At 45.1% G+C, this 24,747-nt stretch overlaps 2 protein-coding genes across 3 annotated transcripts; both read right to left on the bottom strand.

Annotated features, from left to right (window-relative positions):
* mgaa (MAX dimerization protein MGA a) lies at nucleotides 1–24,613 on the bottom strand. Its single transcript, XM_047341674.1, has 24 exons — nucleotides 24,213–24,613; nucleotides 22,124–23,300; nucleotides 19,164–21,012; nucleotides 18,335–18,449; nucleotides 17,688–17,819; nucleotides 16,974–17,102; nucleotides 16,208–16,318; nucleotides 15,087–15,928; nucleotides 13,274–13,541; nucleotides 12,708–12,835; nucleotides 12,443–12,512; nucleotides 11,146–11,504; nucleotides 10,377–10,679; nucleotides 9,892–10,174; nucleotides 9,238–9,369; nucleotides 8,894–9,124; nucleotides 8,156–8,444; nucleotides 7,854–8,088; nucleotides 4,478–4,586; nucleotides 3,042–3,118; nucleotides 2,326–2,974; nucleotides 1,880–2,014; nucleotides 1,715–1,795; nucleotides 1–1,632 (listed from the first exon to the last, which is right to left on the bottom strand). Exons 2-24 carry the CDS (start codon nucleotides 23,224–23,226, stop codon nucleotides 1,007–1,009), a joined length of 8,256 nt encoding a protein of 2,751 aa, XP_047197630.1. The 5' UTR covers nucleotides 23,227–23,300; nucleotides 24,213–24,613; the 3' UTR covers nucleotides 1–1,006.
* Nucleotides 2,875–8,433, bottom strand: LOC124852617. Of its 2 annotated transcripts, none has more exons than XM_047341737.1 (5): nucleotides 7,854–8,433; nucleotides 6,534–6,662; nucleotides 4,820–4,982; nucleotides 4,478–4,586; nucleotides 2,875–3,118 (listed from the first exon to the last, which is right to left on the bottom strand). In XM_047341737.1, exons 1-5 carry the CDS (start codon nucleotides 8,001–8,003, stop codon nucleotides 3,022–3,024), a joined length of 648 nt encoding a protein of 215 aa, XP_047197693.1. In that variant the 5' UTR covers nucleotides 8,004–8,433; the 3' UTR covers nucleotides 2,875–3,021. The 2 variants fall into 2 exon arrangements, with proteins under 2 accessions (XP_047197693.1, XP_047197694.1); XM_047341738.1 differs by having other exon boundaries at nucleotides 3,002–3,163.
* Nucleotides 24,614–24,747: the final 134 nt, after the last annotated feature.

Below are 24,747 nucleotides of genomic sequence, written 5' to 3'. Positions count from 1 at the left end.
TCCATATTCAAACTTTATTCATATTAGTGTTGAACAGTGTGCGATCAGACAAATTATATTTACATCAGAAAGTTTCTTTCACAAGTACAAAAATACAAATGTAAGAAAAACAAACTGTACAAACATCATTTAATTCAACAAACAAGAAGCAGCTGCATCTTCATCTCATCGTCAATCCAACACCGAGCAGGTGAGACTTCCTGTTCACGCTCTCGTCTTTTAATCCTTGAAACAGGAAGAAACTTTCCTGCACAAGCAAAATTTGTGTTCGTTTTCAGGTTTTTCTACGTCCCATCAAAAAATAATTAAAATGTCAGAATAAAAAAAGTTTGTCCACATACACAATAACATGAACAAATAATCATAATGTAGAATTTCACAAAAAGACGAGACTTAGAGAACTAATATTTTAAGAGAAAACAGGTGGAAGATTTGTGAGAATTAAACTATTTCTTTATTTTTATAGATATTTTTTTGCAGGGCACTTGCTGGATGACTTTTTAATGAAAGTTAGAAAACTGATTTCAGATCAGAGGAAGAAAACACTGGGATGAAGCAAATCACATTTTTAACCCTTAAAAAGAACTAAATAAAAAGGTTTAAAACATTTCAATTTTAGTATTGTGTGGTGGATTTGGTTCTGAGATTAGAAACGTGAGCTTTTAATTTGAAAACTGAAGAGAACGAATTTTCATGATCGATGAGTCAAGGTCGAGGTGGTAGTCAGGGTCAAGGTTGAAGGTTGAGGTCGGGGGTGACACTGTTCACACCTGTCTCAGGGGATCTTCAGAGTTCAGGTGTGAAACATCGAGGACTCACCTGAGATCAGATCACTCAGACACGTGTCCACATGCTTTTGTTAGGGTGCACGTGACACACTGGAGGTCGACTTCTGGCCTTTACAGTTTTTCAGATGTGTCATGTTTGTTTTCGAGGACGTTAATATTTGAAATAACTTAACAAAAACAGCGATGACCAACGGGACACTGATCGAGCAGCGCCATCATCAGCTGGGCGGGTTTCCTCTCAGCCCCAGAGGAACCAGCCGCGGCATCGGCCTCCAGGCCATCACTCCCTCCTCCCTCCGGTCTCCCGCTGTTGCTCTGTCACTGCTGGCAGAGTCAACCACCTTAGCCCCTCCCACCTTCATCTGCAGCAAAGGGGGCAGGGCCAGGGCATTACCTGTAGTGTTCCCATTGGTTGGTCCAGTTTGAGGTCCGGTCTGCGTCATCTCCGTGTGGCCCTGAAGCCTTCCATGCTCTGTCTCAATGGCAGCGCTGTTGTCACAGTCCAGCTCCAAGCTATGGGTGTGGCCCTGCTCCTTGGCTCCACCCACTGCGTGGTCCACCTCATACGAGACCCCCGCTGTGGAGACAGTCCGCTGGTTGACGGAGACGATCTCATTGAGGGACGTCGGACTCTCAATGCCACCGTCGGCTCTGGTCTTTGGCCCCGCACCCAGATAACCGACCTCTGCCCCACAATCAACACTCAGTCCTGGGCACAGGGTGGAGGAGGAGGATGGGGCCTGGTCCATGATCTGGTCTGAGGGGAGAGCTGGTCCAGCAGAAACCACCAGAGGGGGTTGAGGCAGGTGCAGCCGGTTTGAAGCCTCTGAGAAGGTTCTGGATTCTGAGGGAGAATCAGGTTAGAGAAAAAACAAGAAGATATGCTAGATTAGTGGTGAGGGGGGCGGAGACGCTGTAGCTCTTACCAGATGGGGGACGGGGCAGTGAGCTGAGATGGACCTGCTGATTGGTCAGACTGGGGACGTTGAGGGTGACAGAGGCCACTCCTACAGACAGATAGAGGACACAACTTACTTTCAAAATAAAAGAAATTTGAAGCAGAGAACAAGGTCACAGTGCTCAGTCACTACCTGGTGTTGTAGTTGTCGTCTGCAGAACCATCTGTCCCGCCATCAACGGATTCAGGGTTAGCATCTGTTGTCCTGGCAACGCTGCACCAATCAGAGACAGAACGTCAGCCGGTACCAGCGCCTGAACAGACGGAGCTTCACCAACACAAACAGCTGTTTAATACAAACATTTCCTCTTTTTTCCGTGTTTCTCGTCTGTGTCAACACACGTCTGTTCATCACGATACGTGAAAGAACATCGTTACCTTATGTAAAGAAATGTAAAGACACAAAGCTGACTCACCAACTCACCTGTTAATTACCTAAACTGCTTTGAATAAAGTCAATTTAAAAAGCTCAATGCTTAAAGTTTAATTACATTTATTTCAGCTGTATGAATGGTGAGTTAATAAGTTCATGAGTCACCTGATCTATCAATAATCCATCAATAAATCAGTAAAACTCACCCTCAATAGTCGTGAGCAGAGATGATGGAACTGGTCTTTTACTGCGAGACAAGATGTTTGGCATCGTCTTTGGCCGGCCTCGAACCACAGGTGCGATATGGGATACAGCAGGAGGAGCCAGGGGGGACTCAGACACCTGCAGGATCCTCTGAGACATCTGGACAGCTGTCTTGACTGACGTCGGGACAGGTGCAGCAACAGGTGTCTGGACATGTGCAGCGGCAGGTGCAGGGACAGGTGTCTGGACAGGGACAGGTGCCGGGACAGGTGTCTGGACAGGTGCAGGGACAGGTGTCTGGACAGGGACAGGTGCCGGGACAGGTGTCGGGACAGGGACAGGTGCAGGGACAGGTGTCTGGACAGGACAGGTGCAGTGAGAGGTGTCGGGACAGATGCAGGGACAGTTGCAGGGACAGGTGCCGCAACAGGGACAGGGGCAGCGACAGGGACAGGGGCAGGGACAGGGACAGGGGCAGCGACAGGGACAGGGGCAGAGACAGGGACAGGGGCAGAGACAGGGGCAGGACAGGGACAGGGGCAGCGACAGGGGCAGCGACAGGGACAGGGGCAGGGACAGGGACAGGTTTGGTAGAGGGGTGGGCAGTGGTAGGAGGAACTTGGAGAGTCTGCAGCTGTACGTTTGATGATATGATTATGATGTCATTATCAATTTTGTTTCCTGTTGAGAGATTAGGCTCAGAAGCTCCGCCCCCTACTGGTGCTCGCAACTGATTGGCTGCTGGGTGTCTCTCCTGCTTTTCCAGCTTCTTCAGGACTATCTGCTCTTTTTGACCTGTAGCCACAAACACACTTGGTTGCACCCGTTCACACCAGGGACCTGTATCACAAAGTCAGGCTCAGTGGTCACATGACGCTGCTTATTAACTTGTTAAGTTAATAACAACTCAGGTTTTCCTCATCAAGATCTGAGTGTGTGCACATGAGACGGGTGGGGTTTACTGCATATGACCAATCATAGACATGGATAGTTTGACTGACAGCAGAGCTGAGGATCAAACTGTTCAGAGCAGAACAAACATCCAGAATAAAAGAAACAGCTCCAGCTGCTAAATGCAGGAAGAACAGCTGGTAAAACATCTGGGATTGTTTTTATAGTAAAACTGTTCATTAACAAGAGAAGTTCTGAATATAATGTCACATGTCATTTACATGTATTCTCAGTGTGTGTCTGACAGTTTTAGTCTATCAAGTGAAACCCTGGTGGCTTCAAGCTCAGCTGCAGGAAATAAAACACACAAATAAACTGTAAAGAAGGAAGTCGATTTTCACATCTTTAAAATACAACAGGTACGACACTGTGATTCTATTTCTACTTGATATCAGTACACACATGTACAATGAGGTCCATAAACAAGTCAGATACTAGAAGGAAAATCAGTAGAAAACCATAAAGAACAATAGAAACTAAAGAAAGGACATCGTTATCAAAGGGATAGTTCACCAGCTTCACCTTCAGTTTAAAGGTCCACTATTGATGTGATCGAGCGATGCGAACGTGGCTCAGAGAAGGATATCAGAGACATTGAGGTCAAAAACTTGGTATAAATTACGTGGTTTCCAGTGGAGTTTGAATGTCGGGCTTGTGGGCACTTGATGACACCACAGGAGCAGATATGGAGGCATGTTGTGTTTTTACTGTTGTTTTCTTTAGTTCGAAGCTCTGGTCACCATTTACTTCAGTTGTGTTGGATTCTGCTCCAACACTGTTTACACCTGGAAACACTTCACCCCCCCTCCCTCATTGTGCTAAGTAGATGAGGGAAGTTTCATTTTTGGATGAACTATCCCTTTAATGTGTAAAATGTAGATTGTGTTGAGCTTCTCTGCATCAGCCACAGTGAACAGGTACCAAGTGATGTAGATGCAGACAGTCTGTGGTACTGGGAGCACTTTACGGGTCAGGTTGGTTCTGTTGGGCTCCAGCAACTGACAAAGGTTTATCCTCTGAGGAGAATCTAGATCTTTCATTGAGATACTCAGACAGATTTTTAATCATAACCAGAAACTCCAGTTTCTTCCTTCATGGGCTTTCTATTTTCAGTTCCTGTGGGTTGACTTTGTCTCAGCTGTTTAACCCTTCACAGAGTCACAACTTTTGTTTATTATTGTGTTACCATGCTAACATTTGTACCTGTTGGAGCGATGGTTGAGAGGAAGTGGTCCCTCCTCTTCATCAGCCTCCTCTTCTTCTCTTTCAGATGTGCTTCTGTCGACCTCAGCTCCTGGATCACCTGCTCCGCCTGCAGCACAGACACAACTCTGACTCATCAAAAGGATCTGACATGACACATTTGTTCAAATATATTTGAATGAACTGGTGTCGTGATTGTTACAACTTAACAATACTGACTTAAGCCCAATTCATGCTTCTGCGTCTAAGCTACGCCGTAGCCTGCGTGTAGCCGTGTACCCTAGGCCGTACCCCGACGTGCATCTCCCCAACAATGTAACTAGGCTTGCAGGCTACACAGACCGCAAGAGCTGTGATTGGTCCGCTTGGTAGCATCGCCATTTTTGAATTTAGTTGATGGAACGAACACAGGCGAGGTCTCTTTTCTTCTTTGTAGTCCTTTAAAAAGTAATTGCTCTTCAACATCTATCAGCTCCGACATGATCCTCTTAGTAGCCCTCTTGTTCTGAAGTAAACAGACGCCAGAGAAGGTGTAAATAAATGGACCAGAAACCAGAAGACACTAGACACCAGCATAGAAACTCTACTGCCACTAGTGTTTCGGTGGTGTAATTGCCGCGCGACCAACACACCTACGCACAACTGAATGCTCTGCCCTGTGCGAAGGCTACGTGTGAACCTATGGCAGAAGCATTAACTGGGCTTTACTTTACTAAAAATAGGTCACGCTGACGGTGAGCTTTATAAATCACAGTCCACCTGGAAACGTTCGTACGTGGATCTGCCTCCAAATCCGCCCTCCACACGCCCACTTTCAACCATAAATGGTCAATGCAAAGCACGGCATGAATATTAAATTATGCTGCTGACCAATGGGTTTCCACCGTGAGTCCTGACAGAGTCACTGCATCAAGCGATGAGAAGAGGAAGTGAAACTTTCTGACACTGACATGAGGTGTTTGTTAGTGAGGTGGAGGTGAAGAGCGATTCATGGGACAGCAGTGATGTCACTAATAAAGAAAATACACTGATACTCTGCCGCTGCTGTTAACACAGCGAGTGAGAGTGAAGACGATAGAAAGAACCGAGCCTGAAGTAAGAAAAGATCACAGATCACAGATCAATGGAATCTATATCAGCTGATCAGACATCGCTGAACCCTCGTTTCTTCCTCATCCTTCATTCGCATGCACACATCACGCAGCATCACGCACCAGTGTCACCGCAGTATTTATTTATTTAGAGCATCTGACTGATTCCCTCACATCAGTGGATCCTCACCTCCACTGGGATATTATTTGGAAAGTGTCTTCATTTCTTGTCAGTGATCTCCAGGTCGCTCTGTGCGCCTGACGGCTCAGTCCCGTTCACTGCAGTGATCTGATGTTAGAAGATATTATTAAAACCTATTAATGACTCGGCTCCGTAACTCCACTGTTAAATGGAATCTAAACGTAATTTGCTGTAAATTGATTTATATATGTTTTAATTAAAAGGTTCGTGTGGAACAGAAATGTCGCGCGATCAAAACTAAGCTGTTGGTTTTAATGTAAATGATGAATTTGATCAATAATCTGCTTCAGTTCACCACCTCACGTCTGCGTCGCCACTTTCCCGTCTCCAAAACATTCGTATGCATGGGTCAGAGTTTGCGTGGAAATACGCAAATTTTCCCGTCAAGTTTGTTTTTATAAATCCCAACGTTTGCGTGAGAAGTGGCGTACGCACGTTTCAGGCCCCGTTTTGTGCGTACGCAACGGTGATAAATGAGACCCCTGGTCAAAATCAATCAATAAATCAACCTTTGACCTCTGAAATCAAATCAGTTAAAAGTCTGATTGAGCATTTGTACCAAAATTGACAGGATTCTGTAAAGGCGTTCTTAAGATACACGTTCACGAGGCAGAAAAGGGTTTTGTGAGTTCACAGGGACCTTTGACCATTAAACCGTAATCAATTCATCTTTGAGTCCAACTAAACATTCAGGACAGATAAATAACAGTTTGCAGTGAAAACACGTGAGCGAACAGGAAACAATGAGGAAGACAATTCTGACCTTCTTCAGCGTGGAGATTTTTGAAGTTCTGTTGTCTCTCAGTCCAACCTCCCTACTCAGACCTCTAAACATCTGCATCATCTTCACCCGACGCCTCCTCTCCAACATGTTGTGAACGTGTCGTTGCACCTGCACACACACACACACACACACACACACACGGTTCTCATCAATCTACACACAATACCTCACAATGACAATTTACATACATTTACAAAAGGTATTCAGACCCTTTGTTATGATACTTGCAACTGAGCTCTGATGCATCCTACTTCTATCAACCCTGATGTCCTGACTGTGCGTCTCGTGTTGTGTAGCAGGTTTAAACATGTCTCAAACTGTAGAGAATCAAACAAACAAAGTAAACGTCGGTCCTATACGTGTCCTAATAACTTGTGATCAGTGATGGTGTTTATTGTTAAAGTGAGCGCAGGTCAGAGGCGGAAGCAGACTCCGACACAGACCGGAGCTTTAGTAAGCGTCTGCCCTGAAGCAGCAGTGTTATAATTATTCAGCAGTGAAAACCCCCTGAAACTATGAAGGTGGCAGAAAACATGATAATGTTCAGTGACTGCATCGATGCAGAGTCGTCCTCCTCTCTGCAGGAGCTCAAACATGCGCCGGTGCTGCTCCTCTGCTCTGTGCGTCAACCTAACCTGATGTGAATGTAACTCTATACCAGCCACATGATTGGTTTGGCACAGCTCTACTCTCATTGGCTGTTTGTGTTGTCTATCAAAACATGGATGGAATGAGTTCTATCCATGTTATATCGACATGTCATATATATATATATATATATATATAAATAAATAAACACACACACACACACAATTATTTAAATGGTAACAGGTATTTACATAATTATGAAAACCATCAGGTGACATTTGGGAAAAATATATTACGTGACCACGACATAACGTGTGGGAACAAGATAAATAACTCGGGGCCACGAGATCTGAATCAGTTCTTTACCAACAAGACGAGTGGAATTGAAGTGACGAAGCCTCTTGATGAGAAACGTTTCACTAAATCACATGTCGCCTCTATAATAAGCTTTTCATCAAACAGTTTCATCTCCGTCTGAGCACAGGTTCCCAGAATATTAACAGGCAACAAAAACTGAAGCAGAAACCTAATAAACTTTTTCTCTTCAAATGTTTTTACCCGTTTCCCATCATTTCATTTTTCTTTATATTCTCCCACAATTTAAACGCCTGCTTTGTTGAAACAGGAGCATCAAGCTGTTAAACCGGCGACGCAGACGACCGCTGTTCTCCAGGTTCTCAAACTTGTCTTTTAATGTCTACCTTCTCTTACCTGGTTCCCTGTTGTCTCCTTCTCTTCGTCGATGTACAACTCGTCTCCAAAGTCTGACGAATTTTCTGTCTCTCCACTTGAAGACCCTGCCAGGTCCACCACCTCAGTTGACTGCGTCTCTGTGGTAACGAACCCCATCTCATCGTCCATGCAGATTATGTCCAGGTCCACCAGGTCAGAGGCCAGCTCAGGCTCAGCAATGGGGTGCGATGGGGGTAAGGTGTGACCTCTGACCCTGAATGAGGGGGCGGGGTCAGGAGATGGTGGAGGTCTGGGATGTAGTGGGTTTCTGAAAGGCTGACAGCCCACCAGAGTCCGCTGTCACCTTCACTGTTTTGCCGTTGAGCTCCGCTCCCTGACCTTTGGAGAGTTTAAGGGAGAGAGGGTTCAACAGGGGGGCGGGGGGTTGGGAGGGGCTCTGGAGGGAGGTGCTGGGAGTCGTCACCACCCGGGTGGGGAGTTTAGGACAGCTGATAAAGATCGGTTCCTTCTTGGAGTTGGTAGGAAGGATTTTAAAGGTGCACGTCGTGGTCTGAGACAGCAAACCAGAGCCCGAGCCAAGGGGGGTGGGACGGGGGTCACAGAGAAAGACTGGAGGCCAGACAGGGGGAGGGGGAGGAGGGGAGTGAGGTCTGTGGTTGGATTTCAACAGTGAGACCTGTCGCAGGGGGGAGGAATGAGGGGGGAGCACAACCTGGAGGGGGGAGGAGACGTGGAGGGGGGAGAGAGTTAGAATAATTGTCTTTATATACAGTCGCTGATGGTCTTCATATAGATGCTTTAACTTGCTCCAGCGCCCTGCTCGTTGGTTTTGTGTAGCTGTTATAACACCGACATTGAGGTAAATAAGACTGAAGTTTACTCAGCTCACAATACAACACATCCCTGAGGATGGAGACCAAACATGGAGCTAAAAGAGAAAGAACAGTGGCCTTCATGTGACTGATCATGTGATACAGACACCACATGAATCATAACAGCGTCTGTGGATGTCGGAATCTGTCAGTATTTCTGTCCCTTGTTCAGGCGTGAGAACTCACCTCTGGGAACACGCCGAGTTGCGTTGACTGCTCTCAGCTTGCTGATGGGAAGTAGTTGGACCAGCTTACCATCTGGTATGCGGTAATACTGCACACCTGACGCTGTGTGAACAGGCTGCAGGACCATCCTCTGACCGGTGGGGGGGACGCCCTTCACACCAGGACCTGGGACCGCTGCCGAGCCTGCACAAGGATTCACGAGTTGAACCCGAGAGCTGCTCATCTGAGAGGCTAAAACATTCAAGGTGTAATTATAGATTTTACAGCTTTGGTTCCCAAACTGAGGGTCAGGACCCCAACATGGGTCACAAGATGTCACAAGTGTGTTACGTCTTCAGTCTTACCTGTTGAGGGAGTGGAGCTACCAGAAGCGACAGGTGTCACCTGACTTCCCCCAGCCGCAGGATTCTGGTACAACCTCACCGCAACAACCTGGGTCCTCGCCCCCTTAGGTGCTCCAGCTGATTGGTCGAGAACTGTGACACACAGATTGCTTGAGATGTTCAAGATACGATCTCCATTCAATGGTTTAAGTGTGAAACTGCTCAACAACAGACGTGGTTAGTTTTATATGCAACCACAAAACAAATATTTGCTAATCCTCAGGCTAATGTTAGCATTAGTTACCTTTATTATTGAAAGCTATATTGCAATTAGCCAAGAATTATGTGTAGTACCAAACACATTCAAATCCACTACCCACAACTCCCCAACAAAAGTAGGTTCTTAATGATAAAGTTAGCGTTATGTAGTCCAACATACGGAGCAGGAAACTACAGTTAGCTTGTTAGCAGTAATGTGAGGTGGTTCCTGTTTTAATAAAACTTTGCAGAACTGTACTGTTAAAGTTCTGTTGGTTATGTTTAATTAAAATTATATTTTCTCTGATCAATTATCACAGACTCAAAGCTGCTAGGTCATGGCTACGCTCGTTTTGCTTTGAATCTGGGGCAGAGGTGAAGGAGTCTGATTCACTGACGGATAAGTTGCGTCCTCACCTGTGGAAGAGGGTAGGGTGGTAACTGCTGTGATTGACGGCTGTGTTTGGGGTGGGGTGGTGTCGGCAGCAATGATGTTTGAGGAAGCCAAGTTTGGGGGGGTCGGGTCTGAACTCTGGGTCTGAGGAGGTTTAGAAGATTGGGAGGACGACGAAGAAGAACCTAGTTGCTTCCTGCTGGACCCCACCCGGCCGGTCAGATAGGCTGCCAGACGGTTTGCCGGATGGAGCGCCCCCATCTTCCCTAACTGGATCTTAGCCAGAGGATAGAGTTTCCCGTTGACCTGTAAAAAACAAGTGCCACTGACCTTTTAATGCGTTTGCGATGACGTTGGTGTTGAACAGGGATTTTTTTGATGTGAGTTGAAACATTTAGAAGAGTTTATGTCCTCAGTCTGTTAAGCTTTGAAACTTTATAATATGTTGTTAATATCCGAGGTTCTTATGAAAAAGGGTGACGTTGTGCAACCATATACGAGTCCTTACCTGGACCAGGTGGTCGGTCCCTCCCGGTTGTCTTCTTCTGGCTGAGAGGAATCCAGCAGGGGAGATTCCTGTTAGGAATGGGAGCGCCAAGCTGACCATCTTCTTCTTTTCCTTTCGTTTCATTCCCCCCCCACTCCTCTTGCTCCCATTGTCCATCTGGTAAAGTGTTGAGCCTTCCTCCTCCAGGATTTCACCTTCCTCTACCTCCCGCTGCCAGTCCTCCGGAGGCTCCTCCTCCTCCGTGATCTCCCACTGCCAAGCCTCCAGATGCTCCGCCTCCCCGCTCACCGGTCTCAGGTGGCCCTGCAGAGACACGAGACACACTCACAACACATCTCATTCTTTATAGTGCAACATTTGCTTGCTTGGAGATGCCGCCTACTCTCATGCTCCAATCCTTTGTGGGGTCCCCCAGGGGTCTACTGGCTTGACTGGTTTGGGTTCCATGTTACATTTCAGTTATTCCTCACATGGTTCAATTTAGAACTGTTCCACACTGATACTAAAAATTGAATACAACCTCCTTCAGTGGCTTCACAATAAAAGCCCTCCAGGAAAAGTATCTTAAGTTGGTTTTGTATCTTGCCGTGAAAAGAATATGGTTATAAAAGTACATTATTAGAATATAGTGAATACGGTTGCAGGTTCCCAGTCATTTTCAAACATCCTGTTTGTCCAGAGCTCAACGAGAATCAGTTTCTGTGACAAGAAGCACACAAACTGATTTTCTTTCAGGTTGATGCCGGAATCGCAAAGTTTAAACCAGTACCTCTTCTTGTAGTTGTGGTTTTTCTGTCCTCTGGTTTCCCGGTCGTTGTGGTTTTGGTGGAGCTGCTGGTTTCTCACGCTCTTCTCTGGGTCTTGTGATGTGGACTATGTACTGCATGCAGCAGTCTCTGCCGCTCTCCTCCATATTCTGACTGGTGGGACTGATGAGATACTTCCGGAGCCAGAAAGGTTTGTCCAGTCGGTCCTGAGCCATTGCCTCGCACAGCCTCTTCAACACGTAGTTGCGGTCGTCATCGGTGGCCCACTTACACTCCGCAATGATGATCAGACGCTTCGACGGTTTCGGGGGCGGCTCTGAGGGAGGACTCTGAGGCCGGACGGGGGAAACTGGCTGAGTTGCTTTGTATGAAAAATACAAGAAAAAAGTAAAATACAAAACCTGAGTCAAACATTTTCGGAACATCAGAAGACAGAATGATGTAGGTCAGTGGGTACTCTGAGATGTGTCAGAACATTTAGCAGACGTGAAGCAAATTATCGATCCGCTTTATGATCAACATTGAAATCCGACGTGTTCTTTGTGTTTGTGAGACAGACTTCTATACATCCAATCAATCAATCAATCAAATTATATTTGACACATACTGTGTCCACCTTCACGATCTCATAGCGTGGAGGGGCTGTGATCATTCATTCTTTAACTCGTTTACTCTTTACCTCTAACACTATTACTCTTTGACTCTGACTCTTTAACTCTGTAACTCGTTGATGCTAACTCTGGTGTGACTGAACCTACCAGCAGGAGGACTGGGGGCTCTGGTCTTTGCTTCCTTCAGGGTCAGGTCTCTCTGTTTCACACCTTTCAGTCGAACAGATTTAGGCTTCATAGTTTTCTTGGCGTCCTAAAGAAGGAGACGACACACAGATCTGCCTTTGAATCTATACTTAACTTTATCTATAATAATACATTTTATTGATATAGCACTTTGAAACACAGTTACAGTCTTTCACAGATGTAAAAACCACAACAAGCTGAAGTTATCCTCTTTATTGCTGCATGAATGAGTCTTCACCTCCTGTAGGTAGTAACAAGACGAATTCCAACACACAGGACTTTAGACAATAAAAACCAGCTCAGTGTTTACTTCCTCTCTTTCATAATCAAACAAACTGTTAACAACTTGGCGTTTTACTGCGTCGCTTAATAGTAGAGCAGCGCTCTCCCTCCCTCTTTATTGGCTGAAATCCTGCCACTCGGTGTCAAAACATCCATGAAGTTTTTCTTGTCCTCGTCATAGTTTCAGCTGTCGGAGTGTACGTTCCTTTGATGGTCTTACCTGTCCCTCGGTCTCTCGATGTTCCTATGTAACCTCTGACCCTGGCACAGCTGCCGTTATCACTGCTCTCCTGAATACAAACACACAAGATTTGAATGGCAGTGCTTCAACTGTTGATAGACCAGTTACAATCACCAACCTGTGTTTTTTTTATGCCTCCACCAACAAGCAGAGTTTCAGTCGAGACACTAGGTGCAGGTGCCACCAGGGTTACATTTTGAAGCTGCAGAGGAAATTACATCATGACTGTAGACGACTAACTTACAGAGCTGCAGAGCAGAGATGCTAAGTCAGGGACGGATGTCGGATCTGGATCTGAGTCTCTAGCATCCTTCCTCCACAGAATCCTGACCCGCTCAGCAGGCTGGGAAACGCTGTCCGCCTCCTTTAGAACTACAAATCAGACCAGAAGTTAGAGGTGAATTCATCTTCAGTCAGCAGGGGGTGCTGCGTCATGTGTTCTCTTGAAGCTGTGATGGTCGAATTGTTTCTGTATTTTAACCGGAGGTCACACCTGCTAACACATCTGTCCTGAGATACAATCAGCTCGAGTTCACTTGTTCACACCTGAATGTGTCTCCTGTGATCACACCTCACTTCCTGCTCTAAAAGCATATAAACATGTACGTCATTCGCGTTCATAAATATCAAATGATGTGTTGACCCAGTTTACACGTGTGTCTGAGAGTGTGTGTGTGTGTGTGTAAAAACGTCATTACCCATCAGCCTCCAGACTCCGTCAAGGACATTTAGTGAACAAAGTCCCCCTGAAAGGAAAGTCAAGAGCTGAAGCTCAAACCAAATCACCAGCGCCACCTGCATGCTACTTACTGTAAGCCATCTTCATCCTTCTCCTCCTCCTCCTCCTCCTGTGGGGGGAGGGGCTGGAGTCTGAGCCGTCGAGGTTCTTGAGGAGGACGACCTTCTGTTTGAGGCAGCTGCAGCCGAACATGCAGCAAGGCCGGCCGCAGTGACTGATCCTGGAGCAGTGGGACAGACTGGAGCAGATACAGCCAAGCCTGCAGAAGTCATTCAGGCAGGGCGGCGCTCGACTGCGGACCAGCTGGACGGGAGCGGTGGGATTCTCGCTGACGAAACCCTGATGGGAAAACAGAGCGTTACAGGAGACAGTTCAAACTGTGGCTCTATCGTCAGTGATACTGAAACAAACTTCCTGGGAGAGGGAATCCTTACATGCGACTCTCTCTGTGGTCACTACGTTTCCTTCCCTGTTAATAGAAGTTTTTTTAACTCTTGAGGGTTAAGATCAGAGGATGTCAAGCCCTGTTTAGATCTATGAGACAAACTGTGATTAGTGAATATGAGACTTTTCAAATAAGTGATGTGATGATGTGAATGTTGTTGAGTCTCCATCATTAGAGTTTAAACCTGCACAAAGTGATGCTCCTGTTGAACACAGCGCTGACGTTTCACCACCTGGGTCCATGATTCTCCTCACGTTTCTCTACAGAAAGTGTTCTGCTGAGTCATAGAAACTTCTGCCGCCTCATTCGTCTGCTCTGTTTGCAATTTTTTCTTCTTTATTTAACACTGCAATCTTTATGAAATAAAATCTGGAATATGTAGAGTAGAGCTCAACAATTTTGGAGAGATGACCATCAAGATTTTCTTGTTAAGAAGTTTGATGCTGATTTTTCAGGATAAATGTTACCTGTTCTCATTCACCTGCAAAGGAAAACTCATCTGTTATTGATGTCTGTCATCAGGCATCAGGAATTTTCACCAAACGTTTTCTTTACAGTTTGGTCTCATTGCACTTTGTGTTGTTGTCCTGTGAAGCTGCATTCTTTTGATTTTTATCATCTAAATCCAAATAAACACAGAATGTGAAACTTCACTCGGTTCGAGCACAGTGTGGTTGGTTCTCATCAACTTCAGCTGACTTTTCTTCTGGATCTTTAATAGAGTGAGAATAGCCGAGTCTGTCAGGACCGACAGGCCAGGCTGGGTTTGAGTAACATGTTTGAAATGATATTTGGGTCGGTCACGTTGCTGGACCGATGTTTTTACACTGCACATGTCTGTAATCACAGAAAACAAGCAATAACCATGTGTTCGAGGGACAATAAAACAAACTCAGTGCAGCTACAGTCACTTTATCGAGCTCGGTTTGGCTTCAGAAACAAGAAACAGAACGCCTGTCGGGTTCAGTTAGTTTTCTCTCGGTGGGGTTCAGATGGAAAAAGTCATTCCGAGCTGCACTCAAATTTTTCTCTGCTTTTCTCTCACTCGCTCGATTCCACTGCTGCTTTTCTGCTACTCTGCGTCACCTGGTTTAACGCTGCCTTTTCATTGGTTGAAGGTGAATGTAGGAGCGCTTGTTTTGATGCAGCTGAAGTCCTTGATTAAAATGTGGCAGAGTTGATGTGAATTAAAAGTGGAATATATATATATATATATATATATATATATATAAAGTTCTGTAAGGATGGTTGTTTATCTGATCTCAAGATGCAATATGTTGATGAAGTGACCAATCAGCCTAATTGTGATCAATGTATCAGGTTATTATCGAGTTTTCACATATATTGTCTGACAAACGTTGAGTTTACTAAAATAGAAAAAAGTTATTTGACTAATTACTGCACTAAAAGAGAGTTTAGAAATCAGTGTGGTCTCTTACCATTAGTGTGAACAGTGATGTCAGGGCAATGGCGGCCCGCTCAATGGTGATGCTGGTCCTGGGTCGGCCCTCCCACACCACTCCGTCCTCCAGGTCCTTCTGTCTTAACAGAGCTCGGGTCATCACAGGTCTGCTGTCCTCATCGCCCTGATCGGCACAAGCCCCCAGCTCAGAATCCGACTCTAAAGGAGCCAGGTCCTCTGAGACATGCGGCAGGTGGGCCGTGGTCCTGGGGGGGCTGAGAGTCTGGCACAAGGACTTGGGTTTGAGTTTCCTTCTCCTATTAAAGGTGGGGGTCTCAGGGGACAGAGTTAACAGTTCTGTGCGGTTGAAACTGACCTTTTGCTTCTGGTGTTTCTTGGATTTGTGAGGTTCAGTGACGGGTGTTGTGTGCTCTGATAGCGGGGGTGCTGCTGAGGTCGGGACTGCAGGCTGTTTAGGGGCCAGGTTTGGTTCAGCTGGACTTGGTTCAGGTGTTGAAACTGAAGCAGCAGCCGGTTCAGGTCTGAGTTTGATCATTTTAGGACCTTTGTGTTTCCTCTCTTTGCTGGAAGTCTTTGTCTCTTTGAGAGAGAGTTTTGATCTCTTGGAGGGGGGGATGAATCCAGATATGAGGTCTGAGGTGGGGGAGCTGGCAGTATGTTTTTTCACTACGCTATCCAGGGTTCGGACGTAGCTGGTGCTCCTGGCGGGAAGCTCGTACACCACCGGCCCCACCACAGGCTGAGAGAAGCTTGCAGCTCGCTCGTCGATCAGTTTCCCTTCATTCTCCAGATACTCGTCCAACATGTCGCTGCAGAACGCAGACAGGTTCTTCTTAGGCGGATCTGAACTGGGACCAGCTGCATGACACAAGACAGAAGAAGTCAAAGTGAACCAGATTTATTTTCACATTTAGGAAGGAGACGTGGAGATCCAGGAGTTTGTATCTGAGAGTTACTGCTCTGAAATGGTGAAGAACTGAGATCGTGTAGTATTTTAATGTCTTCCTAATAAAAAAGATAAAGTTGTTATAATAATATGATTCAAATAATACATCAGACATGATTACAGCACAAACACTGAGATCAAACCAGGAAAGAGACTGAGAAAGTTCACAGGAAGTGAACACAGTGGTATACCTTCAGGTGTGGCTGATGAAGGAGTGGGCGGAGCCTCCGACGCAGTGAATTTATCTCTCCAACCTTTAATCTGAGTGACGTCGGTGGTTTTTCCTGTTCTGGACACAAACGCTGCAGAAACACCAACATTTGAACAGGTCCATTAATGGATCCAACTGGTTCCATTGTTCTACAGTTCATTGATTGACAATTCACAATACTGCAATAAAGCCCAAAGGCTCATTTCCATCACAATTCTCTAGAATAAAACTAAACCACAAGATTAACTCACAAAGTCACTGTGGCCTCTGACCATCCGATTCTAATCAGCTCATTCTTGAGTTCAAGTGACAACTGGTGAAAATGTGAAGAAATCTCCTGAAGAAAGACTTGAGATATGATGGTGAAGAGGCCACAAACATGTTTTGTGAGGTCACAATGACCTTTGACCCTTAGCCATCAAAATCAATAATCAGCTAATTCTGGAGTCCAACTGAACATTTGAAGACCCTTCCTCACGAGGTTCTTGAGATATCGTGTTCATAAGCTTGGGACAAAGCCGTGCTCTTCTACTTTACTTTTGACACAATAGAATATCTGGCAGATGAATCGATGGTGACAATAGTTGGTAGTTGCAGAGGATAGTTACTTATCTGATCATTCAAATAGAAAAAACTGGATACAAGCTCTTGTTAAATGAATGTTTTTGTAACATTTAAGCTGCTGATCCGAGCCAGGATCCCCAGCTTTATGGAAACCTAACTCAGGCCAGTGTGAAGGAACTAACCCTGAGATGGAGGCAGCTCCAGGGTCACAGGCTCCTGAGATGCTCCAGGAGGGGAGATGGGCAGATGGACTCCCAGGTACTGCAGGTCTATGGCCAGACTGGGATCCAGAAGGTTCATCTTCAGACCCACTGAGTTTTTCAGAGACAACCACAGTCAGTCAAGTTTTCAGTTTTGTCGATGGGAAATGTCGTTTATCTTCTGCAAAACTGCAAAACCCTCAACATAACCCTGATAACAGCCTCATATGTCAGATTTTCTACAGCTCAGCTCCATTTTCTTCAGCAGTAATTCTGAGATGCAGGCATCTTTTTTCACAGCAGAGATCAGACTGATCGACTCATTATCCTCTTTAATATCCCTCATAAAAACATTTATAGATTTCTCACCTTATACTACAGTTTTTCATACAATGGCATTCTTGTAACCACTATTCTATTTAATTATTTAGTTCCTTTTTTTCCTTTTATTTCAATTCTTCTGATCAATGTTTGACATTCAACTTTGCTTTTGTAATTACACTCATCATTTTGTCTTGTAACTTTGTTCTGAAAAGTGCTATATTTATAGAGTTGTTTTCTTTCTTCTTCTGTTTTTCAGACGGTATGTTTAGCTTCCTCAGCTCTGCAGCGCCCCCTCTGGGTAGGGTAAAGTCCTTCTCCTGCTGGATGTCTGTGTTGGGTGTAATATTGAAACATGGGTGGGCTGATACGAACCTTCCTGCAGCACAGGGTGAATGACCTGTTTGTGTTTCATCATCTTCAGGTCTGTCAGGAGAATCTTCTCACAGCTATTGATCCTCTCCACACTCTCTGCTGGACACCAACACATTGTCACGTCATCATTCACTGTAAATAACAGTTCAAAGATCAATTCTAGCCCTTGTTTGCTAACATTTAGTTTCTAGTTTGTTATATTGAGCTACTTCCAGGTAGCACAAGTTTCTTTTAACTCATAATTAAAAAATTACTTTCTACTTCCTGTTACCTCAAAGTTAGCTTGTAGTTCCCGTTAGCATGTTCTCCCTGTTCACTTACGAGTTAGCCTGTAGTCTGTGTCAGGACTGATACAAACGTGGTATGAATAAGTAAAACTGAACCAGCTGATTACATGGGGCGGGGATTAGCCTGTTAGCTAACCGGAAAAGGTACAACACTAACTCAGAAATATCTAAAGCTATTGTACAGATATTTTTTCCTTTATTATTGGAGCTTGGGAAGCAGTTTCCCCCTGCTTCCAGTTGTTGTGCTAAGCTAGGCTAACCATGTCCCTCACCCCTCTCTATTGTAGACACTCAGAATAAATATACATTCTTATTCTGTCAATAAACATTCAGATTTTAAATCACAAAAAATTAGCTCACCATTCTCAGTTGTGTCAGCAGGTGGTGGCAGGTGACCTTCAGGTGTCGTCTGGTTGTGTGAAGGTTGCGTGACCGTTTCCTCAGGGGGGTCTGCAATGTGAAGTTTTAGGGCCTCCTGAAACACGAGGTTTGGCTTTTAATCAGCGTCTGTAGAGTTTCAACTTGACATTATTTTATATCACCCGTTTGTCTCCCCGATATTTCCTCTCTACCCGCCTTCACACAAATAACTGAATCTCATCTTTGCGAGCATCAGAGCTTTAAATCACAGGACACAACAAAAAAGAAAAAAAAAATATATATATATATGGAGATGTGGAGATGTTTTTGTGCTACTACACATTCACAAAACAAGGGTGGAAGATTATCCCCATAAGGACATTTCAGAATCCAGTTAGCTACATAGAGATTACATTACATTTAGCTGATGCTTAACCTGGTCACAGCAGATCTGCAAGTATATATAGTGCTAAGTGCTAGAAGGTTTTAGATCATTCAACACAAAACCTGATAAGAAGAAACACTAATTTCAAGTTCACACAGTTCTGTTCCACAGTTACTGTTTGATAAAGGCTGTTTAATGAAGAGAGACAAGAGGAGCTGCAGACGGGGTTGGATGGAAAATGTTAACTCACAACATTGATCAATAATGGACTAAATGCTGTGTTGACAGTTTGTTGGTGTGAATGTTTACTTGGAGCAAAACCTGGACTATCATCCAACTGTGTGTTTTGGATTTGAGCATCAAGTTTCCACTCCAGATTCAGACATACTGGTAACAATGTGCTACAGAAAAGTCACTGGGACATTATAACAGCTATAGTTTTACCTTGGATGTGAACGAGATAAATAACTGCTCCTCCACTTCCTCCAGGTTAGGCTTCATGCTAGTGTAGGTGGCATTATCAACCTTCTGATCTATATCCATGTTGGCAAGCTTTCGTCGGCGGGACTTCTTCTTGCTCTTGCAGGGTTTCTTAGCTGGGAAAGGTTGGACTAGCTGAGAAGGTTCATGTGCAATTGCCTCTACTATAGTAGGAGGTGGGCAGGTAACTGCCACTGCCTCCGAATTTGAAAACTCCACCCCCATCCCAAGGTCATCATCGGTGGAGAAAAAATGCACAAGGTCTGCGATTGAAGGCGTAGGTGACAATCCATCTCCATCTAATGAAGAAAAAGTTGGAGACAGTGGCAACTGGAGTGCAAGGGGGGACAGTTCTCCTGGGAAAGGCAGCAATTGTTCGTTCTGTTGAAATGATAAAGTAGGATCATCCAGAGCCATAGATGTGGAGGTTTCAAGAGTTTGTGGTTCTGTGTGGGTGGGAGTCGTAGAAGGCAACAAAGGTGATGAGATAGATACTAAAGAAAGTGGCTGTGATGTGGACTGAAATGTTGTGTATGAAGTGTCTATGTACGGCACATGTGTAGGTAACACCGTATGCCATTTTAACACAGTTGGAGTAGAGTATACATTTTGCGATAACTCTTCAGGGGGTACTGCTCTCAGAGTTGTTTCAGAGGTAGTGGAGTCCAGTTCAAAAGCTAACGAGGAAGGCAGGGGAGGTAAAGGTTCTGGAGAAGTAGTAGCTGACAAAGGCTTAAAGCCAAAAGGAGAACATTCAGGGTCAGGGAGCAAAGAATCAGACTTTATGGTGGGGGAGTCAGAGGGTAGTGTGGAAGACTCTGTGAATGTTGGTGTTTGTGGTGAGTTCAGGGCAATTAACACTGTGTCAAGGGGCGGTGACAACACAGGAGATGCAGAAGAGGTAGCAAGAGTTGAACAAATGGAGGATGAAAATGTCCCATGGGTACACAATTGCTGATCTGAGTTTGGTGGCACTGGACTGTCATCTGGTACGGCCATGTCGGAGCCTGGGTTTTCAAAAACTGAAATGGAGGCCGAGTGACCATCAGCCCTTGGTTCCTTTGGCTCTACATTGCCTATAGCATCTAAACATGATGGACTAGAAGACTGAAAGGCTGCTTTAACTGCTTTTCCAGGTGGATGAATGTCTGCAATGGCTTGTCCTGAGGCGTGGTTGTTAAATTTTGTTATATTGCCAGTGAGATCTTTCAAGGGAACATTAGCATTGCTGGCATGATCAGAGAGTACACATGTAGAATCCTCAGCAGAACTCTGTGACTCAGATGAAAGTACTGGGGGAGGAGAACCTGGCTTATTCTTGGACTTTTTAGACTTTGTCAAATGCTGCTTCAAAAAAAGAGCAAGGGCTGGTAGAGGTAGAGGTGCCGGTCGTTTATGCTGCTTTATATTCACCTCTGATGGAAATGCAGGTGTAGGTTTGTGGTTTGAGTCAACAGAGGTTTTCTGGGACACCACTGGAACAGTAACGACATTCGTGACCTCAGAATAATCCGAGCTAGCATTGTCCTTGCAGTTGTGTAAGTTCAAAAGGTGCTTATCCTGTTTGAATTTCCTCTTTGACATTAACCCAGTTTCACAGTTCTTTACACACAATGTTTCACTGTGTGTTTTGTCTTTCTTGGAGACATCTTCTCTGTTACTTTCCAAAGCTGTGGTTTTAGTGTTTGTTAGCTCAGCTCTGTGAGAGGTGCTGTTATTGACGTCCAGCTGGTCCAGGTTACATCGTTGCAGTGAAACGTGAGCCTCCCGAATAAGTTCCGAAAATAACTTCTGAGATGGTTGTGAACTGCTGCTGAATGAAATCAAACAATTAAAAAATGACATTAGTGATATTCTTTAACATGACACTTCTAATCATAAACTGCTGAATGTAAATATGACAGAATTGCAGTGAAAGCTGGTAAACCCACGAACTAGAGATGTTTCAACACCAATACCAGCATCGGCAATGAGTCTGATACTGCCGACAATATTGTGTTGTTTATTAGTTCTTTCCAACTAGAAAACAAAAGTTGTATGTTACGCATTTTCTGTGAGTAGAAATCGTCAGCAGTTTATAGATGTTAAAATTACCTTATAGAAGTTATTTTTTTTAATAATTGGTACTTGGTATCGACGGGGGAAATTTGTCAGAACATTTCTATTAATAATAGCTGCTGCACTCAACAAATAAATTAACATTGGTTGATGCTGCCAATTAAATCCCAGATTAGCCAATAACAGCCAAGCTTCTTGACACAACTTTGGTTCTATTGCTTGTTCACGCATAAGGACTTTTACACTAGGGAAACTATCGGCTGCCGTTCATTATTAATAGAACCTCTAACTTCAAAAACTCCAACTCACAATTCAAGACTTTGCAGAATAACCAGTAGAAGTTGATGAAAATTTAATTCAATTTTTTTATTGCCTTGATAAACTGCAGAGCTGTTAGTTTAAAAGCTTTTCCAACAAATTTGGGAAGAGCCAATCACCACAGTCAACAGGTTCGTTTTTCAAAATAACTTCACAAGCTAAGGGGAGTTAAACTGAAGCAAGAAAACACATCAATCGGCAAGTTCGATGGTAAGTATGATGTGAAAGATTTCACTTTTGAGGGGTGGCACTAGTATCTCCACTATTAATCCCATAAAGCATTTGAAGAACCAGTGCACAAATGAGCACAACAAATTCACAGAGAAAAAGGGAAAAAAGAACAAACTGCAGCATCTGTTAAAACACATTATATAACTTCTTAAACGCACTAGCATTGGATCAGTACTTGGTGTCGGCTGATCAGCAAACTCCAGGTATTTCAATCAGGGAGGAACATGTCGGAACATCTCTAATCTCATGCAAGCCTGATGTGTGATACAAAGAATTTGAAGAGCATGCCATTTTCTCTGTCAAAGTAGAACTCTTACCACAAACTTTCCTCTGGAACCTGGGCAGCTGACTGATCTCCACTGGTGGTTGAATTCTGTAGGTCACTTGACACCGGAAGTTTTGAATCCATTGCTTTTGAGCTTCTTGGTTTATGGTTTGCAAGCAAACATTTCAAGCTCTCTTTTACAGGATGATGTTCATTGGTTGTTGTGCCTCCAGCTTTATGCAAGTCTTTGCCAGAGTTCAATTTCAGTTTTAGGCCCAACGAACTGGACCCATCCTCCTTCAGTCCTTTGGCAAACGGGTTATAGTCGACTTTGAGCTGAGCAAAACGTGAGTTCTGGTAAGCGGTGACTGCCATGAACTCAGTCTGAGGGAAACTGAATGTGACAACACAAGGAGCATTTAGCTTTATGTCTTTCGCCGCTTTGTCAGTTTGGACTACATGCAGTCGTGGAGAGTAGCGGTGCATGGGATGCAGGATGGTGTTCCCCTCTTGCTCTGAGATGTTGTTTGTGAGCTTCAGTTTGTAAAAGGACACTGGATTCTGCATCCAGTGTTGACCTGTTGATGGGGACTCTGGATGAGCGAATGGTTTACTCTTTACTTGACATTCTGCTTTCCCTGCAACCTGCCAGCTCTTGCCAGTCCACTTGTAATGACTGTTGTCTAAAGGTTGAATATCCATGACTAGACAGTACTTCTTAGATGGCTGCAAGCCGGAGATGCGAAAGCGGCAGTAAGGGAACATCCTGCTGCCTTGTTTAGTCAGAATCATCTCTGTTTTACATCTGAAAAACTCATTCCACATGCTGTTGTTGTCCAGCGTCACTCTGATTCCTTTGCAGATGATATCAGGTGACAGGTTGTCTGGATGAGGATTTAAACTGGTGGGATATTTCACAGCAGGAAAACCACCAGGAGTCCCGATGCCTTCCTTCGATGGATACATGTTGGCTTCAATCACGTCTGCCTCTTCGCTGGTTACATGGGTGCTTCGTTCCATCCCGCCTTCACTTGCTTCCCCTAGTTTGGGAACAACCAAGCATGCAGATGGATGGTTTCCTGCAGGTGCTGTTGCAGAGGTGGGTGCCCCTTCTTGATGGAACACCATGCCTTTCTGCTTATTCTCACAAGCCATGAACAGGTCCCAGACATCTAAATGACTTGAGGTAGCGCTTATTAAACATCTGTTTGATGATTCAAGACAGTACCCTGAAAGAGCAAGTGACAAACTTCCATTAGCCATTTTAAATTGTACACATCAATGAAAAGTACTTGAGCAGGGCCAGAGTCCCGCTTTGACTCATCATGCTCTTTGTGATTGTACTTTGCCTGCAGTAAATGTGTATTTGAAGGCTTTCTAGTTCAGATATTTGGAGATCTCTCATTGGTTCTCATTGTTAACTGTAGGCTACTCTTTCCAGTTAACTGCCTTATACAAGCCTCAGATTTCTCAAACGTCCCCGCCATCCTGTTGCTAGAATTACTACACCACCAACTTTGGATTAATCTGCCGCTGAAAGTAGTCCTTCCTGTTTAACTGCCAACTGATCCTCTCAACCTGACTCAAACTGCCCGTTACAATATTTACTTCACTTTGCAACAAGACCCCAAAAAAACGCAGCAAGACCAAAACAACGAGACAAAAATAACAGATGCACTGTCTCTTTCAGTCTGATGGTCCCAGTGGACGATGGACGCTCTAGGTGGACGCGCTGTTGTCTTTGGGGTCCATGTGTGGACAAAGACCAGCTACAGTCAGCGCTGATCAATACTTTCAGTCTTTGTAGTTAATGTCAACAACAGAAAACATCCTAAAGAGCTTTGACTTCAGAGACACATCGAACACGTTCGCAGCGTAAACTCCACCACATCAGTTTAGTTACATGAAGGAAGATGTAACAGTCAGTGGTCTCCACGGTAACAGTTAGCCAGCTAACTGTAAGCTAGCTAACAGTTAGCTGGCTAACAGTTCACAGTGAGTTAGCTAGCTAGCAGTTCACAGTTAGCTAACTGTAGCAGGCCTGAGCTCAGCCAATAATGGCGTCCCACCAAACACTAACGCGCACAGTCGGTGTGTACGCGCCTCAGCACCGCGTGCTCGGCTCACGGAACACGGATTACCTTGCGGGGCTCGCACACAAAGTTTGGACGGAGCAACGTGAGTCCGAGCGTCACCGTCTGTTTCCCGTCGAACACCTCGGCTCTTTAACCGGGGACGGACCCACACCACGCGGTGTCCCCCGCCCTCACGTCATCTGACGTCTGCTCCGGGACTGCGCAGCCTCGGACGCCATGTTGTTGCCGCCACCTGGTTCAAAATTGGCGTCGGCCTCTCACGAAGCAACGAGCCGGAGGATGAGCGCTGCGGAGCGGCTACAGAGCTGCCTCCAGCCCGGGGACTTCACCCAGAGCTTCACAACGCCTGGAGGACCAGGACGGCCGCCATTACTGAGAGGAGGTTAGACAGAGAGACAGGTACAGAGAGAGAGAGAGGGAGGGAGGAGTGGGGGGAGAGGTACAGAGAGAGAGAGGTACAGAGGGAGAGAGAGAGGTAGAGAGGGAGGAGTGGGGGAGAGGTACAGAGAGAGAGAGGTACAGAGAGAGGGAGGGGAGGGGGAGAGAGAGAGGTACAGAGGAGGAGAGAGAGGTAGAGAGG

The sequence above is a fragment of the Hippoglossus stenolepis genome, chromosome 10 (assembly GCF_022539355.2).
Source record: "Hippoglossus stenolepis isolate QCI-W04-F060 chromosome 10, HSTE1.2, whole genome shotgun sequence".
NCBI classification, from domain to species: Eukaryota; Metazoa; Chordata; class Actinopteri; order Pleuronectiformes; family Pleuronectidae; genus Hippoglossus; species Hippoglossus stenolepis.
The sequence above is the reverse complement of the archived record's forward strand: the minus strand, read 5'-3'. Positions and strand labels throughout refer to the sequence as shown.

Excerpts from the sequence above, each read along its gene's own strand:
- LOC124852617 (XM_047341737.1), bottom strand. The coding sequence starts at position 8,003 with ATGGACGATGAGATGGGGTTCGTTACCACAGAGACGCAGTCAACTGAG. Across the intron at positions 6,663-7,853 it reads AGGAGACAACAGGGAACCAG|GTGCAACGACACGTTCACAA; the intron begins GTAAGAGAAGGT and ends GTGTGTGTGCAG. Across the intron at positions 4,983-6,533 it reads AAATCTCCACGCTGAAGAAG|AACAAGAGGGCTACTAAGAG; the intron begins GTCAGAATTGTC and ends TGTTTACTTCAG.
- mgaa (XM_047341674.1), bottom strand. The coding sequence starts at position 23,226 with ATGGCTTGTGAGAATAAGCAGAAAGGCATGGTGTTCCATCAAGAAGGG. Across the intron at positions 17,820-18,334 it reads TGCTGACACAACTGAGAATG|TGAATGATGACGTGACAATG; the intron begins GTGAGCTAATTT and ends TGTTATTTACAG. Across the intron at positions 2,975-3,041 it reads CCAATCAGTTGCGAGCACCA|TATCATCAAACGTACAGCTG; the intron begins GTAGGGGGCGGA and ends ACATCATAATCA.